Source organism: Hemitrygon akajei, chromosome 1 (assembly GCF_048418815.1).
Source record: "Hemitrygon akajei chromosome 1, sHemAka1.3, whole genome shotgun sequence".
Classification (NCBI taxonomy): domain Eukaryota; kingdom Metazoa; phylum Chordata; class Chondrichthyes; order Myliobatiformes; family Dasyatidae; genus Hemitrygon; species Hemitrygon akajei.
Window position 1 is genome coordinate 52,955,697 of NC_133124.1, and position 26,315 is coordinate 52,982,011.

A 26,315-nucleotide genomic window follows, 5' to 3' on the forward strand; every position below is an offset into this window, starting at 1 on the left:
GGAGAAAGTGGGAGGAACCAAAGGAAAAACGGTTGAGGATGAGGACCAGTTCTGCTGGATGGAGGAATGTGGTGTAGCATGGGAATTGTTTGGTTCTTTCATTTAGAAAGAAGCAGAGAGCTTTAAGGGCTTCTTCATGGAGGATAGGTGTGTATGGTCACTGGACATCTATGTGAAAACAAGCCGGTCAGTGCCAGGGAATTGAGAGTTACTGAGGAGATTGAGGCCGTAAGAAGTGTTGTGGACATAGGTGGAAATGGATTGAACCAACTGGGATAGAATGGATTAAGTTCAGTTATGAGGACACGAGTTCAGTGGGGCAGGAGCAGACAGAGAGAATAGGTCTACCTGGACAGTCTTGTTTGTGGAACTTGAGTAGGAGGTAGAAGCAGGCAGAGCAGGTTAAGGGAACTATGAGTGTTCTCCAGAATTGATGAAGGTCAGTGATGGTGTTGGAGACAGTTTTCTGATGGTCCAGAGTGAGGTTCTCTTCAAGGGGTAGGTATGTGGAGGTGTCTGAGAGCTACCACCTGGCCTCAGCAAGGTAGAGGTCAGAACGCCACACTACAGCAGCACGCAGTTTGTCTGCAGGCTTGATGGTTGGGATTGGTGTGGAGAGACGGGAGGGCAGAGCATTCAGCGGAGGTAAGATTCAGAGGGGAGAGAGAGTGCTGAAGTCGAGACAGCTGCTGTCTCACTGGCAATTTGAGATGAAATGATTCAGAGCAAGCAGAGATCCAGAGCAGGGTGTCCAAGAAGAGGACTTCAACCTGTTTTATATCGCTATTTTTAAACATCCATTGGCAAAGAATGGGTAACTCTTAATGCTAAATATGATGTGAAATTATTAAGCAACAAATTGTTTGCATAAAAGCTGGCATCACAATATTAAGTTGATCATCTTTCTTGCTTATTGTGATAATCAGTAATTAAGGTCATGAAGTTATCCTAGAACTCAGCCAAATTCGACGCACATTTCAAGCCTGACTGATTTAGTGAATAGACCCTATACATACCACAGCTACTTGCTTCACGCATGATCTGATTTCAAATACCTGAGCAGTGAGAGAGGAATAAACTGCAAATTCAAAACAGTTTAGGTGAGTGGGATCAGTGGCTCAAGTTCATTGCCACTTAATCTTTTGTTAAATACTTCATAAAACTCAGATTTGGATTACTTTTGCAGATAGTGCCTTTTGAATACTGTTCTGAAATTGAAATCTTCAGCCATAGGATAGAGGTAAGCCACATTCAACAAATTATCTGTATAGTTTTGTCTTTATTTTTGTTAATTTTAATTAGATACACAAAGACAAAATGTTATTAGTGCTGGATTAACTAATAACACCATAAAAATTAACTACGAAATTTTCACTTAAATCATCTCGTACCTTTAACCTAATCTAAGGTGGGATCAAACAAGATTGCCTCAATAGGGATTACGTTTGTGAAAAATAACTTTGGAAAGCTTATTTCCGAATTTGAGACTTAAAATAGCTGGATGTTACCTTATTTTAAACTGGTCTGAAGCATTCTTAACTCTTTTCTGCTGGCAGTTTGACAGAGAGCTGCCAGCAAAGGAGCTTCTCGTAGAGCAGGGCAATTCCGGCTTATGTAGCTGGGGCTTTCAGTCTAGAAGCTTGGTACATGCTGACAGTGGTGTTGACTTCCTACTCCACACCTGAACTCATTACCACATCTGGGATAGTTCTGGATCATCCTGGATATGCTGTGTGTCAGCCTCTGATCATTACATCAGCATCCAGGTTGTCCCATTCCAAATGGAGTCATCAAACTAACTGGAAAAGGTAAGTGAATAGAAGTGTTTTATCCTTTATGTTAATTAGTTTTAATTTCATTGAGTCTTAGAGTCATGGAGTTATTGCATGGAGACAAGAGCCTCAGCCCAAGTTGTGCGTGCTGGGCAAGTCCCATTTCCTTGCCCTTGGTCCATATCCCTCTAAACTTTACCTATCCATATGCTTGTACCATGATCATACTTGCCTCTATCATTTTCTTTGGCAGCTCACTGCACGTGCCCATCCATTTGAAAAAGGTGCCCATCAGAACAAAGTCAGAACTGAGTTCATTGTCACCTGCACAAGTACTGTACATGTAGGCATAGGTGCAATGAAAAACTTACCTGCAGCAGAATTTACAGGTTTGTAGCATCATATACACAAAATTCACAAGAAAAAAAACATACATTGAGAACAAAAGTTATAAAAAAAATAAGAAAGAACACAACTAGAATAATAAGTAAGTCATTTTGTAGTGCAAAAAGAGTAAAATGGTCAATATGTTACTATACTGGGCTAGTAAGGTAATGACCACTTCCTGTCAAGATGGAGCCTGCATACAAAGCTCCATCAGTCAATATCTTCTCTGCCGTCGGACCACAAAGCTATTTATTTCACTTATTTTACCTCTGTTTCATCTTGAATGTGTTTCTGGAACTGTTAGAGCCTGCAATTTAGAGTTTGTTGAACTAGTGCTTTGTTTTCTCTGAGAAGATTCCGGAAAACAGCGAGCATGAGTGTCAAGGCAAAGATGGTGTGTGAGCCGATGTTTGACTCCATTTCCCGCTTAAAGTATTCATTGTTGACTGATTAAAGTGATGAGGAAGATTGTACCATTGAGGCGAATGCAGAGAGCGCCCACTGCCTGCTTGTGGGGTTGCTCTGCTGCTGGTGAGGGAGCCTATGTGGCCAATTGCTGTGGCTGGAGGATAGGCCTTTGTGTCTCCCTCCTTCAGTGATGTTGGAGGATGTAACTGAGGTTTCTGTGTTTAAGGATTTTGTCTATAGACTATGGACTTCTTTTCAGTCTTGTGGATTTTATATTCTGTTTTTGTCCATTCTTTCTCATTTTTTGGGGGGCCAGGTGAGGGGGATTTAGGGGTCAATGTTCTTGTTGCATTTTTGTTCGTTTTTTTGTGGGAGGAGAGCAGGATTTGGGGGCCGATGTTTTTGTTGTGCTTAAAGTGGGAGGAGGGGGGTTTGGCGGTGTGGTTGATGATCGTTGCCATTCTTTTTTTGTGTGAGTGGGGTGAGTTTGCTGTTTCTCTCTGAACTGGTATCCATGATTTTCCTTTGTTTTGTGGCTTTCTGGAAAAGAAGAAGCTTTGAGATGTATACTGTATACATACTTTGATAATAAAAAAAAACCTTTGAACTGTTGATTAGGGTTGTGCAGATTGGTTCAAAGACTGAATGGCTGAAGAGAATTAGCTGTTCATAGACTTGGTGATGTGGGACTTCAGGCCTCTGTACCTCCTGCCCGATGATAGTTGAAAAAAGATGGCATGGTCAAGATGGTGGGAGGTGTTGATGAGAGATGTTGCCTTCTTGAGTATCACCTTTAATTAGAACTTTCTCTTCTCACCATAATCATATGCACTCCAATTTTAGACTCCCCTACTCAGGGAAAACTACTATGACTATTTACTTAGCAAACACAAGGAAATCTGCAGATGCTGGAAATTCAAACAACAACACACACAAAATGCTGGTGGAACACAGCAGGCCAGGCAGCATCTATAGGGAGAAGCACTGTCGACATTTCGGGCCGAGACTAGTCCTGACCAAGGGTCTTGGCCCGAAACGTCGACAGAGCTTCTCCCTATAGATGCTGCCTGGCCTGCTGTGTTCCACCAGCATTTTGTGTGTGTTGTTGTATGACTATTTACTTGATCCATTTGTGACATCTCCCTCTCCATTCCTGATCTCACTGTCTCCATATCTGGAGGTAAACTGTCTACTGATATCTTTTATAAACCTACCAATTCCCACGGCTATCTTGACCATACTTCTTTGCATCCTGTCTTCTGTAAAAATGCCATTCCATTTTCTCAGTTCCTTTATCCCTGCTGCATCTGTTCCCAGGACATCAGAGATGTTCTCCATCTTCAAAACACCCTTCCTCCACCATTGATGCTGCCCTCACCCGCATCTCCTCCATCTCCCAGGCATCCTCACTCACACCATCTTCCTGCTACCTTAACAGCAATAGAGTTCCTCTCCTCCTCACCTACCACCACATAAACCTTCACATCCAATGCATTATTCTCCATAACTTCTGCCATCTTCAACGGAACCCTACCAACAAGCACATCTTTACCTTCCCCGCCCCCACTCACCACTTTCCATAGGGATCACTCCTTCCATTAGATAGATAGATAGATAGATACTTTATTCATCCCCATGGGGAAATTCAACTTTTTTTTCCAATGTCCCATACACTTGTTGTAGCAAAAACTAATAACATACAATACTTGACTCAGTAAAAAAAAAATATGATATGCATCTAAATCACTATCTCAGACAGCATTAATAATAGCTTTTAAAAAGTTCTTAAGTCCTGGCGGTTGAATTGTAAAGCCTAATGGCATTGGGGAGTATTGACCTCTTCATCCTGTCTGAGGAGCATTGCATCGATAGTAACCTGTCGCTGAAACTGCTTCTCTGTCTCTGGATGGTGCTATGTAGAGGATGTTCAGAGTTTTCCATAATTGACCATAGCCTACTCAGCGCCCTTCACTCAGCTACCGATGTTAAACTCTCCAGTACTTTGCCCACGACAGAGCCCGCCTTCCTTACCAGCTTATTAAGACGTGAGGCGTCCCTCTTCTTAATGCTTCCTCCCCAACACGCCACCACAAAGAAGAGGGCGCTCTCCACAACTGACCTATAGAACATCTTCAGCATCTCACTACAGACATTGAATGACGCCAACCTTCTAAGGAAGTACAGTCGACTCTGTGCCTTCCTGCACAAGGCATCTGTGTTGGCAGTCCAGTCTAGCTTCTCGTCTAACTGTACTCCCAGATACTTGTAGGTCTTAACCTGCTCCACACATTCTCCATTAATGATCACTGGCTCCATATGAGGCCTAGATCTCCTAAAGTCCACCACCATCTCCTTGGTCTTGGTGATATTGAGACGCAGGTAGTTTGAGTTGCACCATATCACAAAGTCCTGTATCAGTTTCCTATACTCCTCCTCCTGTCCATTCCTGACACACCCCACTATGGCCGTGTCATCAGCGAACTTCTGCACATGGCAGGACTCCGAGTTATATTGGAAGTCTGTTGTGTACAGGGTGAACAGGACCGGAGAGAGTACGGTTCCCTGCGGCGCTCCTGTGCTGCTGACCACCGTGTCAGACCTACAGTCTCCCAACCGCACATACTGAGGTCTATCTGTCAAGTAGTCCACTATCCAATCCACCATGTGAGAGTCTACTCCCATCTCCGTTAGTTTGTGCCTTAAGATCTTGGGCTGGATGGTGTTAAAGGCACTAGAGAAGTCAAGGAATGTAATCCTCACAGCACAACTGGCCCCATCTAGGTGAGAGAGTGATTTGTGCAGCAAATACATGATAGCATCCTCCACTCCCACCTTCTCCTTATACGCAAACTGAAGAGGATCCTGGGCGAGCCTGGTTTGTGGCCTCAGATTCTGTATTATCAGCCGCTCCATGGTCTTCATCACGTGCGATGTCAAGGCAACAGGTCTGAAGTCATTCAACTCCTTTGTGGTTTCTTCGGTACCGGGACAATACAGGATGTTTCCCACTGTCTGGGTACTCTTCTCTGCTCCAGGCTCATGTTGAAGATGCGCTGTAGTGGTTCTCCCAGCTCAGTCGCACAGGCCCTCAGTAATCGTGGGGAAACTCCATCCGGTCCAGCCGCCTTGCTGGTACAGATCTTCCTCAGTTGACCTTCCACCTGTGCAGCCGTAATCCTGGGCGTGGGCAAGGTCTCCTGTGAGTGGCTATTTTCCTGTGAGGGAAGTAAGCCTGGTGTGGATTTCTGTGGTGAGGATGAGATTGAGCTGTCGAACCTGTTGAAGAAGTTGTTCAGCTGGTTCGCTTTCTCCACATCTCCACTTATGTTCGCCCCCCGCTTTGCACCGCATCCGGTGATGATCTTCATCCCATCCCACACCTCCTTCATGCTTTTTTTCTGCAGCTTTTGTTCTAGTCTATCCTTCCCTCCCCACTAATCTCTCTCCTGGCACTTATCCCTGCAAATGACAGATGTGGAACACCTGTCCATCCACTTCCACCCTCCCCTCCATTCAGGGTCACAAACAGTCCTTCCAGGTGAGGCAACATTTCACCTGCAAATTGGTTGGGGGTCGTTTACTGTATCCAGTGCTCTTGATGCAGCCTCCTCTACATTGGTGAGATCCAGGTAGATTGAGGGCCCGCTTTATCAAGTACATTTGCAATGTCCACAATAAGCAGGATTTCCCAGTGAACCACTTCGATACCAATCCCCGTTCCCATGCTGAATCGTCCATGGTCTCTTCATCTGCCATGATGAGGCCACTCTCAGGTTGGAAAAACAACAGAATCGGAATCAGGTTTATTATCACCGGCATGTGACGTGGAATCTGTTAATTTAGCAGTAGCAGTTCAATCCAATACATTATCCTGCAGAGAGAAAAATGATAAATAAAATAAAAGTAATAATAATAAAAAATAAGTAGAACAATTATGGTGTACATATATTGAATAGATGAAAAAAATGCAAAAACAGAAATACTGTATATTTAAAAAAAGTGAGGTAGTGTCCAAAGATTCAATGTCCATTTAGGAATCGGATGGCAGAGAGGAAGAAGTTGTACCTGAATCAGAGGGTGTGCCTTCAGGTTTCTGTACCTCCTACCTGATGGCAACAGTGAGAAAAGGGCATGTCCTGGGTGCTGGAGGTCCTTAATAATGGACGCTGCCTTTCTGAGACACAGCTCCCTGAAGATGTCCTGGGTACTTTGTAGGCTAGTGCCCAAGATGGAGCTGACTAGATTTACAATCTTCTGTAGCTCCTTTCCATTCTGTGCAGTAGCCCCTCCATACCAGACAGTGATGTAGCCTGTCAGAATGCTCTCCTCGGTACAACAATAGAAGATTTTGAGTGTATTTGTTGACATGCCAAATCTCTTCAAACTCTTAATAAAGTATAGCCACTGTCTTGCCTTCTTTATAACTACATTGATATGTTGGGACCAGGTTAGATCTTCAGAGATCTTGACACCCAGGAACTTGAAACTGCTCACTCTCTCCACTTCTGATTGCTCTTTGAGGATTGGTATGAGTTCCTTCATCTTACCTTTTCGGAAGTCTACAATCAGCTCTTTCATCTCACTAATGGTCAGTGCCAGGTTGTTGCTGTGATACCACTCCACTAGTTGGCATACCTCACTCCTGTACGCCCTCTCATCATCACCTAAGATACTACCAACAATGGGTGTATTGTCAGCAAATTTATAAATGGTGTTTGAGCTATGCCTAGCCACAGAGTCATGTGTATATAGAGAGTAGAGCAGTGGGCTACGCACACAACTCTGATATTCGCCAGTGTTGATTGTCAGCGAAGAGGATATGTTATCACCAATCAGCACAGACTGTGGTCTTCCAGTTAGGAAGTCAAGGATCCAATTGCAGAGGGAGGTACAGAGGCCCAGGTTCTGCAACTTCTCAATCAGACTTGTTGGAATGATGGTATTAAATGTTGAGCTATAGTTGATGAACAGCATCCTGACGTAGGTGTTTGTGTTGGCCAGGTTGTCCAAAGCCATGTGGAGAGCCATTGAGATTGCGTCTGCCATTGACCTATTGTGGCGATAGGCAAATTGCAATGGGTCCAAGTCCTTGCTGAGGCAGGAGTTCAGTCTAGTCATGACCAACCTCTCAAAGCATTTCATCATTGTTGATGTCAGTGTTACCGGGCAATAGTCATTAAGGCAACCCACATTATTCTTCTTAAGCACTGGTATAATTGTTGCCTTTTTGAAGCAAGTGGGAACTTCAGTCCATAGCAGTGAAAGGTTGAAAGTGTCCCTGAATACTTCCGCTAGTTGGTTGGCACATGTTTTCAGAGCCTTACTAGATACTCCATCGGGACCTTCCGCCTTGCGAGGGTTCACCCTCTTTGAAGACAGCCTGACATCGGCCTCTGATGGGTCATCAGGTGCTGTGTTCCCCCTTTCAAAGTGGGCATAGAAGGTGTTGAATTCATCTGGTAGTGAAACATCACTGCCATTCATGCTATTGGGTTTCGCTTTGTAGGAAGTAATGTCTTGCAGACCCTGCCAGAGTTGCCGTGCATCCAACGTCGCCTCCATCCTGGTTTGAAATTGTGTCTTCACCCTTGAAATAGCCCACTTTATAGTCTGTCTAGGTATCCTTCAACTTAATGCATGAACATCCATTTTTCCAACTTACAGCAATTTTACCTCCTCCTCCTTCCCTCTTCTTCATTTCCCCACATTGAGCCCTTTCTTAAGTATTCTCTTCCCCTCACCTGCCTGTCACCTCCTCCTTCATTTTCTACCATGGTCCATTCTCTTTCCCTGTCAGATTTCTTCTTCTCTCTTTATCTCTTCCACCTATCACCTCCCAGTTTCTTACTTTATGCCCCACTTCCTTCACCCACCTGGCTTCACCTATCACTGTCTACCTTGTACTCTCCCCATCACCCCCCTCCCCCCATTAGTCTGGCATCTTTCCTTTCCAGTTCAAATGAAGGGTCTCAGCCCAAAATGTTGACAGTTTATTAATTTCCATAGGAGCTACCAGGCCTAATGATTTCCTCCAGCATTTCATGCATGTTGCTCTGGATTTACAGCATCTGAAGAACCTTTTGTTTTTATGACTATCTACCTTATTCTTTCAGCCTCCTTCGCTGCAGGGATGCAGTTCTTAGCCAATCTAATCTTTCCTTACAACGTAGGCTCACCAGTCCCCACAACATCTTCGTAAATCTTTTCTGCACTTTCACTATGGGAAGGATATAGAATTGCATTCTTCAAAGGTTTCAAGGTTTCTAAGGTCCACTTAATGTCAGAGAATGCATACAGAAATGCTTTTTATTCCTGTTATGTGGCAAGCAGAATTACATCTAATCCTCCAACTCTGGTCTAATCAATGTTCCATATAATTGTAACGTGATGTCCCAACAATGAAAGCAAGCACACTGAATAGGAAGCCACTGACAAGATGGCACTATTGAAGGTGAGCAACAGCTCACTGGTAGTTCAAAAGGCAAAGGATTCAACTAGAAACATTATTAATAGCATTTTTTCTGAAGTAGATTGTGGTAAAATATCACTGCAAATGATGAAGAGGCGAGCAAAGGCGAAGTGAGTTTGAGGAACGAGCCAGCCTGATGTTTGCCAAGTCGACACAAGAGGAGTTGGAGTGAGTGATTCAGAGAGTAGAAGTTGAGGCAGGGAAGTTTCGATGCCCGTCCAACTAACCCAAGAGCGAGGCTGGATTGCTTTAAGTGCTGAGCCGATTTGGAGAGGTTGAGAACAGCTTCAAGCTGGGTGGCATGGTCAGCCTAAAGCATTTCACTGTGGCAGAGTCCAGGTCCTAATGCGAGGCACGATCTGCTGTTTGCGCAAATTAAACGCCAGCCCAGATTTTGCTCACACTCCCACAATGTTCACTCATCTCTCTGTGATGCTGAGGCTGTGAGACTGCCCCAGCTGCTGTGTTTCATGTCTGTGAGCTTCACGGCAATTTGCCCACTAGTATGATGCACTGTGACCGAGGCTTGGGCCTACTCCAAGCAGTCAGATCTAAAGACTCAATTTGGTTTAGAATGCTGCTGCTCGCTTCTATTTGTGATTTGTGTTTACTTTTTGTATTGGGTTGGGTATTGGGTGTTGGTCTTTTTTCAATTGGGTTTTTTCAGGTTTCTTGCTTTGTGTCTGCAGTACACAGCCAAATCTCAAGGTTGTATATACAACTATTGATAATTAATGTACTTAGATTTGACTTTGATTCATCTCCTTGTCTTCATATGTCACTGATTTCATGGAACTTCAATTTATACCTTGTCTCCCCAGGATCCTGCTATGTATGTTTTGCTTTAAGTTAGCTTGCCAAAATGCATCACATTCCAAATGTTTGAGTTAAAATCCATCTGCTATTCCTCCACCCACTTTTCCAGTTGATCAACATCCTATTGTAACCTCAGACAACCTCTTCGTGGTCCACTATGCCGTCAATTTTGGTGTCATCTGCAAACCTAAATATATCACTAATTTTAGTGTCACGTGCAAACTCTATGTATTTAATTAATTTACACCAGATATATTTGTAATTAAATATGTGTGACCAAATTAATATTAATAAATAAATAATAATTAATATTATCAAACTCAATATGCACAGGGTTGGGGAATCAAGAACTAAAGGACATAGTTTAAAGGTGAGGTGGGATAGATTTAATAGGAACCTGAAGGGCAGCATTTTCACCCAGAAAGTGGTGCCAATATGGAATGAGCTTCCAGGGGAATTGGTATTTGGTACCAAACCAAAGGTACTTGGACAGATACACGGATAGAAAAGGTCTAGAGTTAAACCTGATATTAGATCGGTGATGGTCTAATTGCAGAGGGAGAGGCACAGACTTAGAATTAACAGTTCGTTCGGTTGTATTTATTTATTTAGTGATACGGCATGAGGTAGGCCCTTCCAGTCCCTCGAACACGCCACCCCAGCAACCCCTTAATTAGAAGGAAAATAATAAACTCTCAGCAAACAGTGCTGCTAACTAAAAACTCATGTCATCACCACAGCTCAAAAGCAGCAACCTTGAACTAAATTTATACTGCTCCTTCAACAGCATCTGTCTAACGCCCTAGTCTTCTTTCCCAGAATGTGGGCAAAGGTAAGCAAGGAGACTTGACAATCCTGAAATGAAAGGGAGCAAGTTAAACGCAATTAAAAAGAAACCCTAATTGTCTGGAATGCGCATTCTCACATGTGTGATTGCTGTCTTCTTCCAGCCTCTGGCCTGTGAGGGTGCCCAGACTCCATGGTTGTAATGATACCGACCAAGGGCAGGCAAACGGGAATCCTGATTGGCCTGGACCAGTCTGCCTGAAGGACCCATTTCCTGCTGTATGACTCTATCACTTCTTCCTTAAGTAATACTTCTACAATGCTCAAACATTATTTAAATAAATTTCCACTCTATTGAATTGTATTTGGTTATCAAATACATAAACAACAGTTAAAAGAGCTCTAAGGCCTTTTAGTCACTGTCCAGGGATCATTCAAATTAATGATGTGTTTTTAAGGTCAGTAGGAACGAAATGGTAACAGTAGTGGATGGGTGTGGGGAGGGTATGGTGAGGTACTCAAGGTCTGGATCAGAGCTTTGTATTGATATATATGAAAAAGATTTAATAATGTCTTTAATCATGATTTGACTTGTTGCTGTAGATTTTAACTCAAACATTAAGGACAGGAATTTTGACAAGCACTATTTTCAACAGTATATTTGGCCTAGAAAATATGCTGCTATGCAAATTGGGCATGAGTTACCTGCAGGGCAGTAAAGGAGCCTCCAAGACACACCCAATAGTGATTTCAATTTGTAATGTTTGATGTACTTTTCTGGAAAAGAGAATTTCTAATTCAGGCTGCAGCATAACTGGTGAAGTGAGTGCCAGGAGGGAAGGAAAGTTGGCAATCAAGAGGTAAATTGCCAATGAAAAGATGCGACAGGGAGGGAGAGGAACAAGCCAACTCTATCTATCACCCTCATCATTTTAAATACCTCTATCAAGTCCCCCCTCATCCTTCTATGCTCCAAAAAATACAGACCTAACTTGTTCAACCTTTCTCTGTAACTTAAGTGCTGAAACCCAGGTAACAGTCTAGTAAATCTTCTCTGTACTCTCTCTAATTTGTTGACATCTTTCCTATAATTCAGTGTGGGTGGTACTTTCCAATTAGTGAGCAAAATGGGTATGTTTGTGGATTATAAACAGTATCTATGAAGCTTTTTCCTGTGTAAGGATGCTGATATGTACTCTCTGGGTTAGTTTTTATAGAAATATCCTTTTGCCTTGCAGTGATGGTGTGCAGAATGGAGCACCTGTTCCATGGAGTCAAAGGATGACTATAATTGAGTTGAAATACTCAGATCAAAGACATGAAATCAATACAAAGTTGAATCTGATTATTAAGAAACGAAATGTTTAGGTTTCTATTCAACAATCACTTCCAGAAAATGGGTCATTGATCAGGAAAGCAGAACTTCCAGGCTAATTGACAGGTTCACTTGTGGCAATAAAAACAGCAATTTAAGTAACTGCTTTCATAACTTCTCCCTGTGCAATATTTTTTACAGTGGTTCTCTGCCACCAGAATAGTATGAATCTCTGGGAACTTAGGGCCTCATCATAATTCTCATTTGCATTGGATGAGATATAAGACGAGAAATTACTCTATATTTCTGTCTGATTTTCACCCATTGTTATTCACGTGGAGGTTCTATAGTTCCTAGATGGACTGGAGTTAATGTTTTATAATCTAATTTACAATTTAAATGATTTTTTCATTATCAGTGAAGTATACAAAATGCAAGAATTCAGAAGAGGTCTATGTGTCAGACTGTGTGTGGGAGTAATTGCGTTCATGCTGTTCATCTATATAGGTATGTATCCATTTATCTGTTTTCTTTAAGGAAAAAGCCACAGCAACAGAAATCAGTTAATATAGTTCATAAATAATCAGTTGATAAATCTGAACATAGAACAGCATCTCACAGGAACAAACTGTTAGGCTTATGATTTAGTGCCAAACTAATTAAGCTAATGGCACTTAATCCTTTCTACCTGCACATGGTCCTTTTGCCTCCATTCTCTGCATATTCACGTGCCTAAGGGCTACATAAATGGCTGTATCATATCTGCCTTCAGCACTACCCCTGGCAGTGCAGTGCATTTTTAATATTGCTACCCACCAATCCCTGTGTAAGGAAACTGCCTTCTGCATCTCCTTCTAATGTTCCCCCTCTCACCTTAAATTCTCACTCTCTTGTATTAGACATTTCAACCCTGGGAAACAGACACTGGTTGTCTACTCTATATATGCCTGTCATAATTATATAAACTGCTGCTAGGAAATTCCTGCAGCTACTGTAAATGAAGGTAAATCAGGGGGAATTGAAAGTTCAGTAAACCTCTAGTTTGGGATAATAGTTGAACCTTGACTAGAAAACAATTAGAGACTCATACCATAGCTACCATCAAAGTCTTGTTGGAAAGCCATGGTTTAGTATGAAGTACATTGTTTATCTCAGTGCAGAAATCATAGAGTGGAATAATGGTAACCAGTATTTGTCAGAACCAGTCAGCCACTCTGTGCTCCACGGAATGGCTCAACACTCCTGGGAGCTGACAGATCAACCTGTCCTACCAAAATAAACAGGCATACCTGTCGTAGCATCTACCAGGAAATTAACAAATCGTCCTGTACTACCAAATACTTTGCAATTCTGTGGGTAAAATAGTCAGTATGTGGCCAAATTCAACCACTCAATTCCTAATCAGCTGATTCTCATTCTGTACAGTATTTGCCATTGTTTATTGACAATATAGCTTTAAATATAACATAATTTCTGTTGAAATCCTTTTGAAAATTTATTCGGGAAACAAAAGTTGTTCTACTGATGGAACAAGATAATACCTGAACTCCACAAGTAAGTCACTGAAGCATATCATACTTTTTTACCCGAACAGTACACGGACTGCCAGTTACAGATAATATTACAGGAATATTGGAGCGATTCATTGCTTTAATCAGTTAGAGGCATAGACATTCATTCTTATAAAGTTTTAGGTGTCTTTGCTAAATTAGATGGAAATATGATCTTGTGTTCTATGCTCTATGTGCTTCATGCTTACAATATCTTCAAATAAATTGGAAAAAATACAAGTAAAACTATCCCAAAGATTTGCCCTTCATGAACAACAAATCATTTAAAGAGTACAAATTGCATTACACCAAGTCTGATGTTTACACTGGTAATGCACAATATCCTACAGCATTGAATACAGTAGATAATTACAACTATATCGTGTTTGTTAATTCTGATCATGTTAAGAGACCTTTGCCTTGGTGGAAAAATTTACAAATCTCCTGCATTTGTAATCTTTGATATCAGTGACACGATATACTGGGAACTAATGGGGGTATGAAAATTTGCATGCTAATATCTAAAATGAATAGATTTCTTTCATATATATGTTGATTAAATATATACATTTATAGGGATTTTTCTTTCCTTGTAATTACAAATACTTTTAAAAATATAAATTGGCAATTTCCAGAATGCAGTGCTGCCAGTGTTAGGCAGAGAAATGTTGCACATCATTGACAAGTGGAACCTCAGTAGGAATTCATGTTGCTATCTGTTTTTAGATATATTTTCCTGCTGTGCTTTGACACTATTGCTGTCTCATATGGAACAATCTGACCCAGCACAGAATAGGATGAAATTCTCATTTATCCATGTTGTGATTCACTGAGCATTCAAACGTCTAAAGCCATTAGATTTTGATCATGGATCTAAAACCATCCCTTGTCGACCATGAATACACAATACAAACATTCCGTACCTATTTATTACAATTCAGAAGGACACGCAGCCCATTGAGTTCATGCTTGTTCTCGGCAGAGCAATCTTACCAGTACCATTCCACTGCCCTCTGTAATTTATTCTCTCCCACATGCCCACCCGCTTATTGTCAATTCTTCTGCCACTTATCTACATTAGAGCAGCTAATTAACAGTGACACAATAGCATAGTGGTTAGTATAACACTTCACAGTGGCAGCTGTAAGGTTGGGTTCATTTCCCACTCAGGAGGTTATTCGTTCTTTCCATGATTGTGTGCATTTCCTCCCACATTCTAAAGATGTACCAATCAGAGTTATGGGCATGCTACGTTAGTGCTGGAGGCACGGCGAACTTAAGGACTGCCCCCAGCACATCCTTGGACATTGACGCAAAAAGCGCATTTCTCTATATGTTTCCATTTTAATTTTATCTTACCGACACACCTTAGGGATCTGAGGGAAATATGGGAGGAGCCAGTACACATGATGGAAACTCGTACAGTAAGAGGGAGAAAGAGCGGAGTTCACACGGATATCATCAGAGCTCAGGATCAAACCGACATCTCTTGAGCCATAAGACAGCAGAATAAACTGCTGTACTACTGTGCCGGCCTTGCTTTTCCCCACTTCTTTCCTTTAGAGATCTGTCTGTTCCAGGGAAAAACATCCTGGTCTAGAGTCAAATGGGGTTCAGAAAGACAACTTCATTTTGACATGCTGAAGATAACTGGTTTGGGAAAATTATGCATAGGAGTTTAAATTTGTATATTCTTTCTTTTCTGTATTGTTCTCACTAACAATAACTTCTGTCCAGCTTCAAAGAATCTGAGAGAAAATGTTTGGTGGAAAAGAGCCCTGTTAATGTCAACAGGTGAGTAATTTTTGAAATACTTTTTCATGAACCAGATATTTATTATTTATTTAGTGAGACCATGCAGAATACACTCTTTCTGCCCTTCGTGTGGTGCCTCCCTAGCAAACGCCAACAACCCCAATTTAACAACAACGTAATCAGGAGCAATTTACAATAATCATTTAACCTACCCATTATGTCTTTGGATTGTGAGGGGAAACCACAGGAGACCCATACATTCCACGGGGAAGACGGACAGGCTCCTTACAGACGGTGCTGGAACTGAACACCGAACTCTGACACCACAAGCTGTAATAGCATTGCGCTAACCACTATGCGACCATGATGCCCACATTAAGTATTAAAACATTGACATTTCTTCTCAGTAATATCACATTTGTAGTACAGTCTTCCATCAAACCTTCTGTGGTGAACTACATATACCTGTCTGGACACGCCTCCCTGCTGACTGCTCCTGTGGCTCCTCCCACAGACCCCTGTATAAAGGCGATTGGAGGCTCTGCTCCTCCCTCAGTCTCCAGGATGTTGTGTGATGGTCTCTTGCTGCTGTCAGTGCTTTCTTCCAGCTAATAAAAGCCTAGCTCGCCTCACGTCTCCGAGAGTTATTGATAGTGCATCACCTTCCTGACATCACAATGAGTCCTCTGCGCAGGAATGGTGTACACCATCGTGCTCCATCGGCACATGGAAGCCCAGGTGCAATCGTTCTGGCTGCGGCTCACTCGACCCAGCACTACAATGCAGGTTGTGTCTTTAAGTAATAGTAGGTCTGTGGTGAGAGAAATGATGAGGAGTTGGAGAATGACAGCTACCTGTAATAACCCAGAATAGATTGTGAGATGAGTAGCTTGTAGCATGGGAGAGGAGGTTTGGACGTGAAGGCACACACTATCAAAGATTCAGCTCTGGTAATGTCTTCAGTCTCAGCATCAACTTTTCCAGAGGAGGGGAATAGTGCTTCTTCCATGCAGGAAAGCTTAACTGGTTGCACCTACTAGTTCAGTTGCCAGATGCCTCCAGGCATTTACTAGCTTGCCCTGCAGAGAGGAAGCACATTTGTCAGTGAGTGCTCCGTGTAGTGTGCCAGCCATGGCTACAGAGCCAGCAGTGCGTACAAGCTGTGAGATGTGGGTGTGAGCTTTCAGCAGTGTTAAGCTTGTGCAGAGGAGGTAAATCAGTGAGTATTAGGTGTATGTTTTAATTGAGGCAGGCTGTTAGCATGCAAGCAATGGCATTGTGGTGCATTAAGCAAGGCTGGGATTAACATTGCTTTTGGCTTACGTAGAATTTAAACTTGGTCACGTGCATGAGCTTTATGGAATATTTATTGTCCTGACTTCACACCCCCAAGGCACTGAGTGCTATGACTAGCAACACACACAAAATGCTGGTGGAGCACAACAGGCCAGGTAGCATCTATAGGAAGAAATACAGTCAACGAATTGGGTCGAGACCCTTCGTCAGGACTCACAAAGGGTCTCGGCCCGAAACATCGACTGTACTTCTTCCTATAGATGCGCCTGGCCGGCTGCGTTCCACCAGCATTTTGTGTGCGTTTGCTTGAATTTCCAGCATCTCAGATTTCCTTGTGTTTGAGTGCTATGACTAGGTATGTTTGCAAATCTGAGAATGCCTCTTGGTTTCCATAAAAGAGGGGCCAAGAGGCACTCTCAGATTTGAAAACAAACTTACTTGTGACACTCTATCTCATGGCCTCCATTGCCCAGGCTTCCAGCAAAGTATCAGAAAATCCTGGAGTCCGCGTTCCCTGCTATCATGACGTCCTGCAATGTCTCTCAGGTCTTATTGAGTGGCAAGTGTTTACAGGTGTACAAATGTTTACAAGTACAGGTTGAACAAAATGCACTTCCTCTTATAAGAATTAACTTTTACTATTCCCTTCAAATCGTGCAAGCAGGATTAAAATGGTGACACCCCATTTTAATGGTGTCACCCCAAGGAATCTCGTGTTGAGGTGAGCAACAGTAGAGACAGAGATGGCTGTATGGAATGATCAGCAAGTGAGCATGCTGCCTGCAACAGAAGAACAGATGGTATTCTCACTATTTATCCTTCTGAGGGCTAAAGTAGTGATTGTCAAAGAGTACTCTCTTTACCAACAATTTTTACGTCTCTTGAATGAGTGAAATGTAAAGGCAAAGGAGAACCACCCACCCTCAAGACTAACCCATCACTCATTTGAAATTTTTTCATAATCCTGAAAACCACTGACAGAGTTTTGATAAGCAGACATGGTGAAGCATATTGGCGTGAAGCATCAACTGTTTACTCTTTTCTATAGATGCTGCCTGACCTGCTGACGTTCCCCCAGAATGTTGTGTGTGTTGTTTTTGAATCTTGTTTTTAAAATCATACAGTAATAACATAGACAGTAGGCTTTTTTGTGTAAACATTCTTGATTGCCATTAAACTTTACATTAATGTTTCCTTACACCACCCCAAGAAAGACTAGCAAGACAGGACCATATGATCTGGCCACATGTCCCCTGATTCCCTCACAGCCTTAAAACCAAGGACAATCTCTCTCTTTCTGTCTCCATCAATAATGCTTTCAATTACTTAAACCACCTGAATTTGATTATTCCCAAACAATCATAGCCCATAATTTAATAATCCCTTGGCAATTTTTTTTCATGAATTGCTGTATAAGTCCTCGAAAAACAATACCTATTCTAGTCTAACTGGAGCCCAACTGTATTTTTATCACATAGTGTCCGATTAATCTAATTGAAGGTTGATCAATCACTCAATGTTCAGGAGCAAGGAAGAGACAAAAAAAAACATTTGTCATGTGGGAAAAGGAAACGTGATTCCTGGAATACTTTAGCAGTATACCAGTTTATTCAATACTGTGACCCAAAATAATGGTGGTATTTTGAGTGCATTCTCTGCATCTTCTGGCAAAATAGGCATGAAATTTATTATCGTGAGCTTATATTAATTTAACAACTGATTTATATACATAGACAGCAAAATAATTCACTTGAATGCCATTCTGGTAATCTACATTTCAAATTGTTATAACATAGTGCAATAATTACAAAACATAAATGCCTAAAATGTTGCTTTTCTCAAAAAACCCAAAAAAAACCATTAACCATTTAGTTACGAAAACACCCACCACCCTGGGGTCTAATACACTTGGTCCATATTAATTGGCTGTTTGACATTTTACAAGTTCTAGGGCAGATTGATAGCTTGCAACTTGCAACACACAGAAGCTTCCAGCCAACACACCTGTTGCTCCTCATGCCAACAAGGCTGATCCAGCAGAGCCTGGGTTGTTGATCACCAGACTATGCAAGAAGCAGTGACTTACATTGCATAGGTGGGATTCTTCATTCAATTTATCTCTCAGTAGCTAGAAAATTGTTCTGGACTTACTTCTGCATTGTTGAAGGATTAATTTTTCACCAAGAACCACAGCAGCAAATTCACTTGCCCACGCACACCCATCTCCCCAAAGCCATGATTAGCACTTGTTAAACATTTTTCGTGTTCATTGCCTATTTTTAGAAAGGTGTTTCTGTGCTGTGAATAGCGTTTAATTTAGCACTGATGAGTGGCACCCAACTAATGAGATATCGCTTAGCCCTCTGTGACAGAGAATATTTATAAGACAATTAGTTATATATAATGCTGATGATTTTAACCTTATTATAAGTCCTCATGGGCAGTGAAATTGTATTTCCTTTGCTGTCACAATGCAGGTGCAACTGTGGCACAAAAGACAATCACAAACAGGATTCTGGATCCTGTGCTTGTAATGAGCAAACAAGACCTATATATTAATTTGGCTCATTATAGTGGCCTCAGAAATGCACGATTTTCTGGGTGCATGCTATCCTAGGCTTTCAATATCAGAACTCATCAAAGGTTACAAGCTTAACATAAGCCTTAACTGATATATGCAGTAAGTGGCTTGTGATGTCATATCTGTTATAATTTGTAACTCCAAAACATAAACTAGTCAAAGAAAAACATGGGAGCCTGGGGATAGGCATGTCATCTTCACTTTTACTTTAGTGAGTATGAATTGGTGGCGTTATGGTGTGTGGCATTCACGTACTTTTACATATAACCTGTAATGAATTATGTAAACACCAAACAATGCTTAATCAAACAATATATTCACACTGTTACTCAAATATTACTGAAATATTAAATGCACAACACCCCCCGCTTAGCTATTAAACCTGAATCAATATAGAGTTCATCTGAACTTATACAGGTGTAATATAATACAACTGGAGCAGAGTAAATTTTAAACTGTCCCATTCAGGCCTAAAGATTATTAATCTTGAGGGATAACATCTTTCCTGACAAAAGGGGGTTCACAGGCACAAGCACACAAGTAAGACAATCTCAGGTTCTGGGAACTCCTCCGTGGTAGTTGTAGGAGTTGATTGGTTTACTGTAGGAAGTGGTTCTGACAGCTCTGCACACCTCCCTTCTCTGACAATTGACTCTACTCTCCTTAACTGATTGATGTGTCATCTCCAGAAGACATCAGCTGCAATCTGCACTGTAGAGGAGAGTGGTCTAATTCTGTCCTTAATCTTTCGAAGAACTCTCTTTTGATCACCTCTTAGTCCCTCACCGGGAATGCTTGACCAGGAGTGAAACATCAAACCTCCTTGTTTGAGGAGCCCTCAATTTGTCTCAGCTGTTTGACCGGCATCCTCCTTCTGAGATTGGGTTTGAGTGGATCTAAGCGTAAATACGGAGTATGACCCAGGAACAACATAGCTAGTGAGTTATTATTTGTGGACTGTGCTGCATTGCAATATCCAAGGAGGAAATTGGTGAGCTTCTGATTCAGTGTTCGTGTAGTGTGTTCTGCTGACAATGCTTGCAGTGCGTTCTCTTGTCTTCCCACCAAGCCATTTGTCACTGGGTGGTACGGTGCAGATGTAATAAGTCTTAATCCATTCATTCTCAGCAATGACTGAGACTGTTTCACAATGAACTGTGGACAATTGTCACAGACTAAGTGCTCTGGAACACCAGTCCTTGAGAAGAGGCTTCTCAATATGTCAATAGTGTTCGAGAGGCTGTAGTGGAGACTATTGGGAACACATGGCTACTATATTGGGACAGCCCTTTTGGATATCCTTGTTGACCGGAGACAGTGTGAGGTCTTTGCTGGTTTCCCCTTGGATCATCTTTGTTGTAACAGGGAGACTTTTGATTTGCGTTAGGGTGAATACATCAAGTGATGAGTCCGCTTTTGTAAACTTTCAGGTATTTTCTATTCCATGGGTAAATAGGACAATCCACCAGTCTTTCCATGATTAGTCATCCTTTTGAATTTGATCACGTAATTGTGTCCTACAAGGAACAGAGCCCATCTCTGCAATCAACCTGCTGCTGTTAGTGGATTGAAAATGGTCTACAGTGGCTGATGATCAGCAATCAGGGTAAACTCTCACCCATACAAGTACTAGTTGAAATGGTTTACACCCCATACCAAACTCAAGGCCTGTCTGTCAATCTGTGCATCATTTTACTCTGCGGTGGTAAGGGAACGTGATGCAAAGGCTATGGGTGTTCACTTCCATCACTCATAACATGTGACATGACTGCACCTTATACCATAAGGCAAGATGTCACAGGCAAGCTTTACTGGAGGATGTGGATCACAATGTATGAGCACAGTGTCTGATGTCACCAGTTCCTTTGTCTTTTGGAAAACCACCTCACACTGCTTTGTCCATTGCCATTTCCTCCCAATTTTTGTAGTAATGAGTTCAAGACGTGAAGCACATTAGCCAGATTTTGCAGAAACCTGCTATAGTTATTGAGGAATCGTGAAAATAACCACAACTGTGATATGTCCTTTGGCTTTGGCACATCCACCACTGCTTGAATTTTCTCAGCACGCTTGTGTAATCCTTGTGCGTCAATGGTTTGATCACAGTTACTGGTGCTTGATTTAAAGAAATCACACTTGTTGCATTGTGGTCTGAGTCCATAATCTTTTTAACACTGTCTTAAGATTTTGGAGATATTCTTTGTCATCCTTACTGGTAACAATGATGTCATCCAGGTAAACTAAGTGCCTGGTCAACCTTGCAGCACCTGGTCCATAGATTTCTGCCAGACTGCAGGTGCAAATGCTATTCCAAAAATAATCCTGTTATGGAGATAAAGCCCTTTATGAGTTATTATGTCTAGAAAGAAACATTTTGCACTCTTCTTCCATCTTCATCTATAGGTAGGCCTCAGCTAAGTCCACTTGGTGGACTTGAGTCTGCAAAGATATCCTCTATCCTTGGCAGAAGGTATTGATCTACTTTCAGGACTGGGTTGATGGTGACTTTAAAATCACCACAGATCCTGACAAATGCATTCTTATTGGCTACTGGAACAATTACTGTTTCCCAAGGCCTCCACTTAAACTTGGAAAGAATCCCTTCAGCCTGCATGTGATCTAGCTCATTGGCTACTTTATCACAGAAGGTATAAGGAACCCAATGGGCTTTGTAAAACTTCAGTGTGGCATTTTCGTTTAACATTATTTTACTTTTGATATGTTTCAGTTTTCCAATGCCACCCTTGAACACAGCTATGGTATCATCCAGTACCTTTCTTAATTCACTTTCAATAGATTCTATTGCAGGGAATGTGGCATGCAAATGGCAGATGGATCTCTGATCAAGTTGTAGTTGTTTCAGACAATCATGGCCCCACAATACAAGCCCAATGTGGTCCTTGGTTGTTGTCTTTCACTGTTACAAATGTCATTTGCACAGGAGTTATCTTTTCACCAGATAATTTCTTAATTGGATATCTGCAGGCTTCAGTTCAGTATCTTTGAAACGGCATTCAAGCTCATTTTGTGGAATCACTAAAATAGCTGAGCCAGTGTCAAATTACATTTTTATTAATTTACTGCTTAGTTTTGGTGTAAACCATATTATTTGTCTCCTGTTAGTTTTCGTATTATAAATCGTGGTGCTACCCAGGCTGTGTTACTCTCATCACAATCAAATTTTTCATCAACAACATTCAGGTTAGTGCTCTATTTGAAAGTGTAACTTGACTTTTTATCTTGTTCTCTTTCTGTGCAGTCCATTTATTTTTGTCTGGCTGACATGCTCTTTGTATGCATCCTATTTTGTTGCATTTTCTGTAACTGTCACCTTTAACCTGCATTGATCAGGTGTCTGTGAGCCCCAGCTACAACGGCAATGCAGTTTATATGGACAGGCAGGTTTTTGTTTAGACGTTACAGTTTTGTTCACATTCACTTTCATTCCTGACTGCATCTCTTGCGGTCACTTCCTTTGATAGAGTGATATCAGCTGTTCTTCTAGATCTGAGTTGTGCTTCAGTTAGGAGAGTTTTTGAGTGCTTTCTTGTAAGATTCCACAAACTAAATGATCCCTCTGTGCATCACTAAGTCCATTACTGAAATATAAATGCTCAGCCAATTTTTCAATTCAGCCATGTCTGTTGAAGTGGACTTCCTTTCCTTTGATCCCACTTATGAAATCTAAAGCATTCTGCCAACAACAATGGTTTTGGTTCTTAATATTCCTGCAATACTTTCACAATGTCAGCAAAGCTCATTTTGGCTGGTTTGGTTGGAGCAGTCAAACTGCTAAGCAAACTGTATGCTTTTCCACCCAAAACATTCAGCAAAACTGGCACTTGCTTTTCATTAACTATTTCATTTGCTTCAAAATACTGCTCAATTTGCTCAGTAACATCGGTAGCTGAGCGAAGGGCGCTGAGTAGGCTACGGTCAATTATGGATAACTCTGAACATCCTCTACATAGCACCATCCAGAGACAGAGAAGCAGTTTCAGCGACAGGTTACTATCGATGCAATGCTCCTCAGACAGGATGAAGAGGTCAATACTCCCCAATGGCATTAGGCTTTACAATTCTACCACCAGGACTTAAGAACTTTTTAAAAGCTATTATTAATGCTTTTTGAGATAGTGATTTAGATGTATATCATATTTTTTACTGAGTTAAGTATTGTATGTAATTAGTTTTGCTACAACAAGTGTATGGGACATTGGAAAAAAGTTGAATTTCCCCATGGGGATGAATAAAGTATCTATCTATCTATCTATCTATATGATATACAGTTTTTTTCTTTTGCAGTCGAATGTCTATTCTTCCGACGTAGCTAGCCAGTTCTACTTTTCCTCATTATCTATGATTATTATCAACCAGTACTCACTTTTTATGAACCTGTATATTTTGTTTATTTTCTGCCTTTTTTTAACTCGACCATCTCTCTCCTTTTCCATGTGCTGCAGTTTTTTTAATCAACCATTTCTCTACTCTTCAGAAGAAAGCATGCTGTGTTTTTTTTAAACTGGATTGCTCACTGAGATTCAGCAGGTAGATAGTCATCTTAGGTTCATTTCAAAACTTACTGGACACCACTGTTGTTTTGTAACTCCAAATCTAATTGAAAGAAAAAACTCGGAGCCCAGGGATAAGCGTATCAGCTTTGTCTTTACTTTAGTGAGAGGCGCATATATGATGGGGTGATGTATGACATATGTCATTCACGTACTTTTACATATAACCCGTAATGAATTATGTAAACAACAAGGAATGCTTAATCAACAATATTTTTACAATATTACTGAAATATTAAATACACAACAATATGGAAATATGAATAATGTATTAGATTGATAAAGATGAAGGACAAGTTGTGTGAAGTCTTAACTTGGGTTAAGGAAAACATAAAAATGTAACTAGAGCAAGTACTAACAGTTTGTTGTCTTCAGCATGCTGGTTGAATGCCCAAGTTGGTGTGGTCTTTCACTGATTCTATTATTAATATGATTCTATTATGGATATATTGAGTATACCCACAAGAAAAAGTATCTCTGAGTTGTATATAGGGACATATATGTACTTTGATAATAAATTTACTTTGAACTTTGAAAGCATGGGAAACTTGCATCACTGATGTATCAACCATTCTCATAGCATATTGACTTTCAGTGACACAGTGTGCACCTACTTTGCCCTTAGTACTGGACCAGTCTCAGAAATATGTGAAACAGAATTGAAAATGTTTAAAAGATTGCCATTGTAAATGTTTTTTTAATTTGTACTTGAATGTCAAAAAATCTTCATTTTCCTGAGGTGATTCTCTTCGCAAAAGCAGAGCTGAGGAGACAAACAGACATAATTACTTTAATGAGATACAGTGTAAATTTTGGAACAGTTTAAGTACTTCTGTACTGATGCAGGTTACATCATCATTCTGACATTAAAAACTTCACCTGAACTGGGAGGGCAATTTCTGGCCTATTTATTTTCAGTTTCTTTCATGCAATCATGATTTTGATGTATGCAAAATAACTGACATTTTAAAATCTCCTCAGGGATAACTGTGTTCAACTCTCTTTTGCAAAACAGTGAAGCTGCTATTGAAAATTACTGCAATTATTCATTATCGTTTAAATTGCAACTTGTGCATTGAAGTTACCTGAACCACTTGTAAGGTCAATGTCAGCAAATTATCATCAATAATTCAAAAAAGAATTCTTGGCACAATAGAACGTTTATTAAGTCAAATTTACTTTTGTGGCCAGAAGTATTTAATAATACTTTCATGGATATTTTTAAAATTGTTGTTTAGTTCCTCCATATTTGCAGACTGACATTCCTAATTTTTGTAGTGTTATGTTTTTCAGGGTCTCTAAGTGTGGCCCATGTTGATAACTTTCAATCTTCCCTTTCCTACTGTGTAAAAATGCCTGGACTTCTCATAGCAGCTAGAATGTGAAAGATTTGCTGGCAAGTTGCAACAATTAGAAGTATCAAGTAAGAGTTCAGTTTTACAACAACTAGCAACTGCCAAGCAAATCTAATTTAAATGAATGAGTAACAAAAGGGGCTGTGAAGATGAAGACTTTTAGAAGTTATATTTCAGTAAACTGTTAATTGCATTTGTCACTTCCACATTAAAACTATGGGGTTGTACATTAATCACTGGAAACCAATCCATTTCATTGATGTGATATTCACTGCACCAGCAGTAGAAATTAAAATTACACTTATACTGTAATATAATAGACCTCCCGTGACTTTAACCTAATGCCAGGCAATCAAAGTTTGATCAAATAATTTCCTTCAACAAAATGATGAAAAGAATTAAGGTAATGGTTTATGAATCATTTGAAGTGATAGAGTTATAATTAATGGATAACTCTGCCTTCAAATCATTCTGCTAAGTCAAATGAATAGATAGATGAATGCTACACTCCTTAATAGTTTCAGGGGACTAGTTCTGATCATATATTGCTAGAGTAGGTGGCCTACTATGGGAAAGTAAAAATTCAATGCTACTTGTATAGTCTAAGTTATACGGCTAAACATTTGTCAATATTGGCAAAACTATTTAAAGGTTTCAAATAATATATTATTTCAGTACAAATATATATTTGGAGAAATGCCTCCATTACAATATGATACAGTAGCATATAATGAGAATGTATGACAGACTACATACAGGCAGTCCCTGGGTCCTATAACGGTCTATTCTTAAAATCTGTCCACAAAGGACTGCACAGTGAGCATAGTGGTTAGTGAAACACTATTACAGCAGCAGCAACTCAGGTTCAGTTCTACTGTTGTCCGTAAAGGATTTGTATGTTCTCCCCTTGACCACGTAGGTTTCCCCTAGCTATTCCAGGTACCTCCCACATTCCAAACGCATGTGGGTTAGGAGGTTAAATGTTAAAAATGTGGCACAGACTCGTTAGGCTGGAAGGGACTGGTACCATATCGTATCTCTAAAACTTAAATAAATTACCAACTGATTTCTCCATAAGTCCTCAATGTCTATTTTCTGTTGTTATCCATATCATTCATTAAGTAATTAGCCTAACCTGCTTAGAATTAAACTAATAGAATATATGCTGCATCCAATCAATAATAAAATGTAAAACATTTTATTATTATTGTTCGTAGTTTGAAAAATGCTTTGAAAGTGAATGGGATAATTTGT

At 40.7% G+C, this 26,315-nt stretch overlaps 1 protein-coding gene across 1 annotated transcript in view; it reads left to right on the plus strand.

Moving 5' to 3' along the window:
- The first annotated feature begins 1,726 nt into the window (after positions 1-1,726).
- Positions 1,727-26,315, plus strand: part of LOC140726656 (HERV-H LTR-associating protein 1 homolog) — a 66,265-nt gene continuing 41,676 nt past the window's right edge. The window contains exons 1-3 of the mRNA XM_073043320.1: positions 1,727-1,808; positions 12,372-12,460; positions 15,241-15,297. Of these exons, the coding sequence (XP_072899421.1) occupies positions 12,385-12,460; positions 15,241-15,297 (133 nt within the window). The 5' untranslated portion in view covers positions 1,727-1,808; positions 12,372-12,384. The remainder of the gene's footprint in view (positions 1,809-12,371; positions 12,461-15,240; positions 15,298-26,315) is intronic.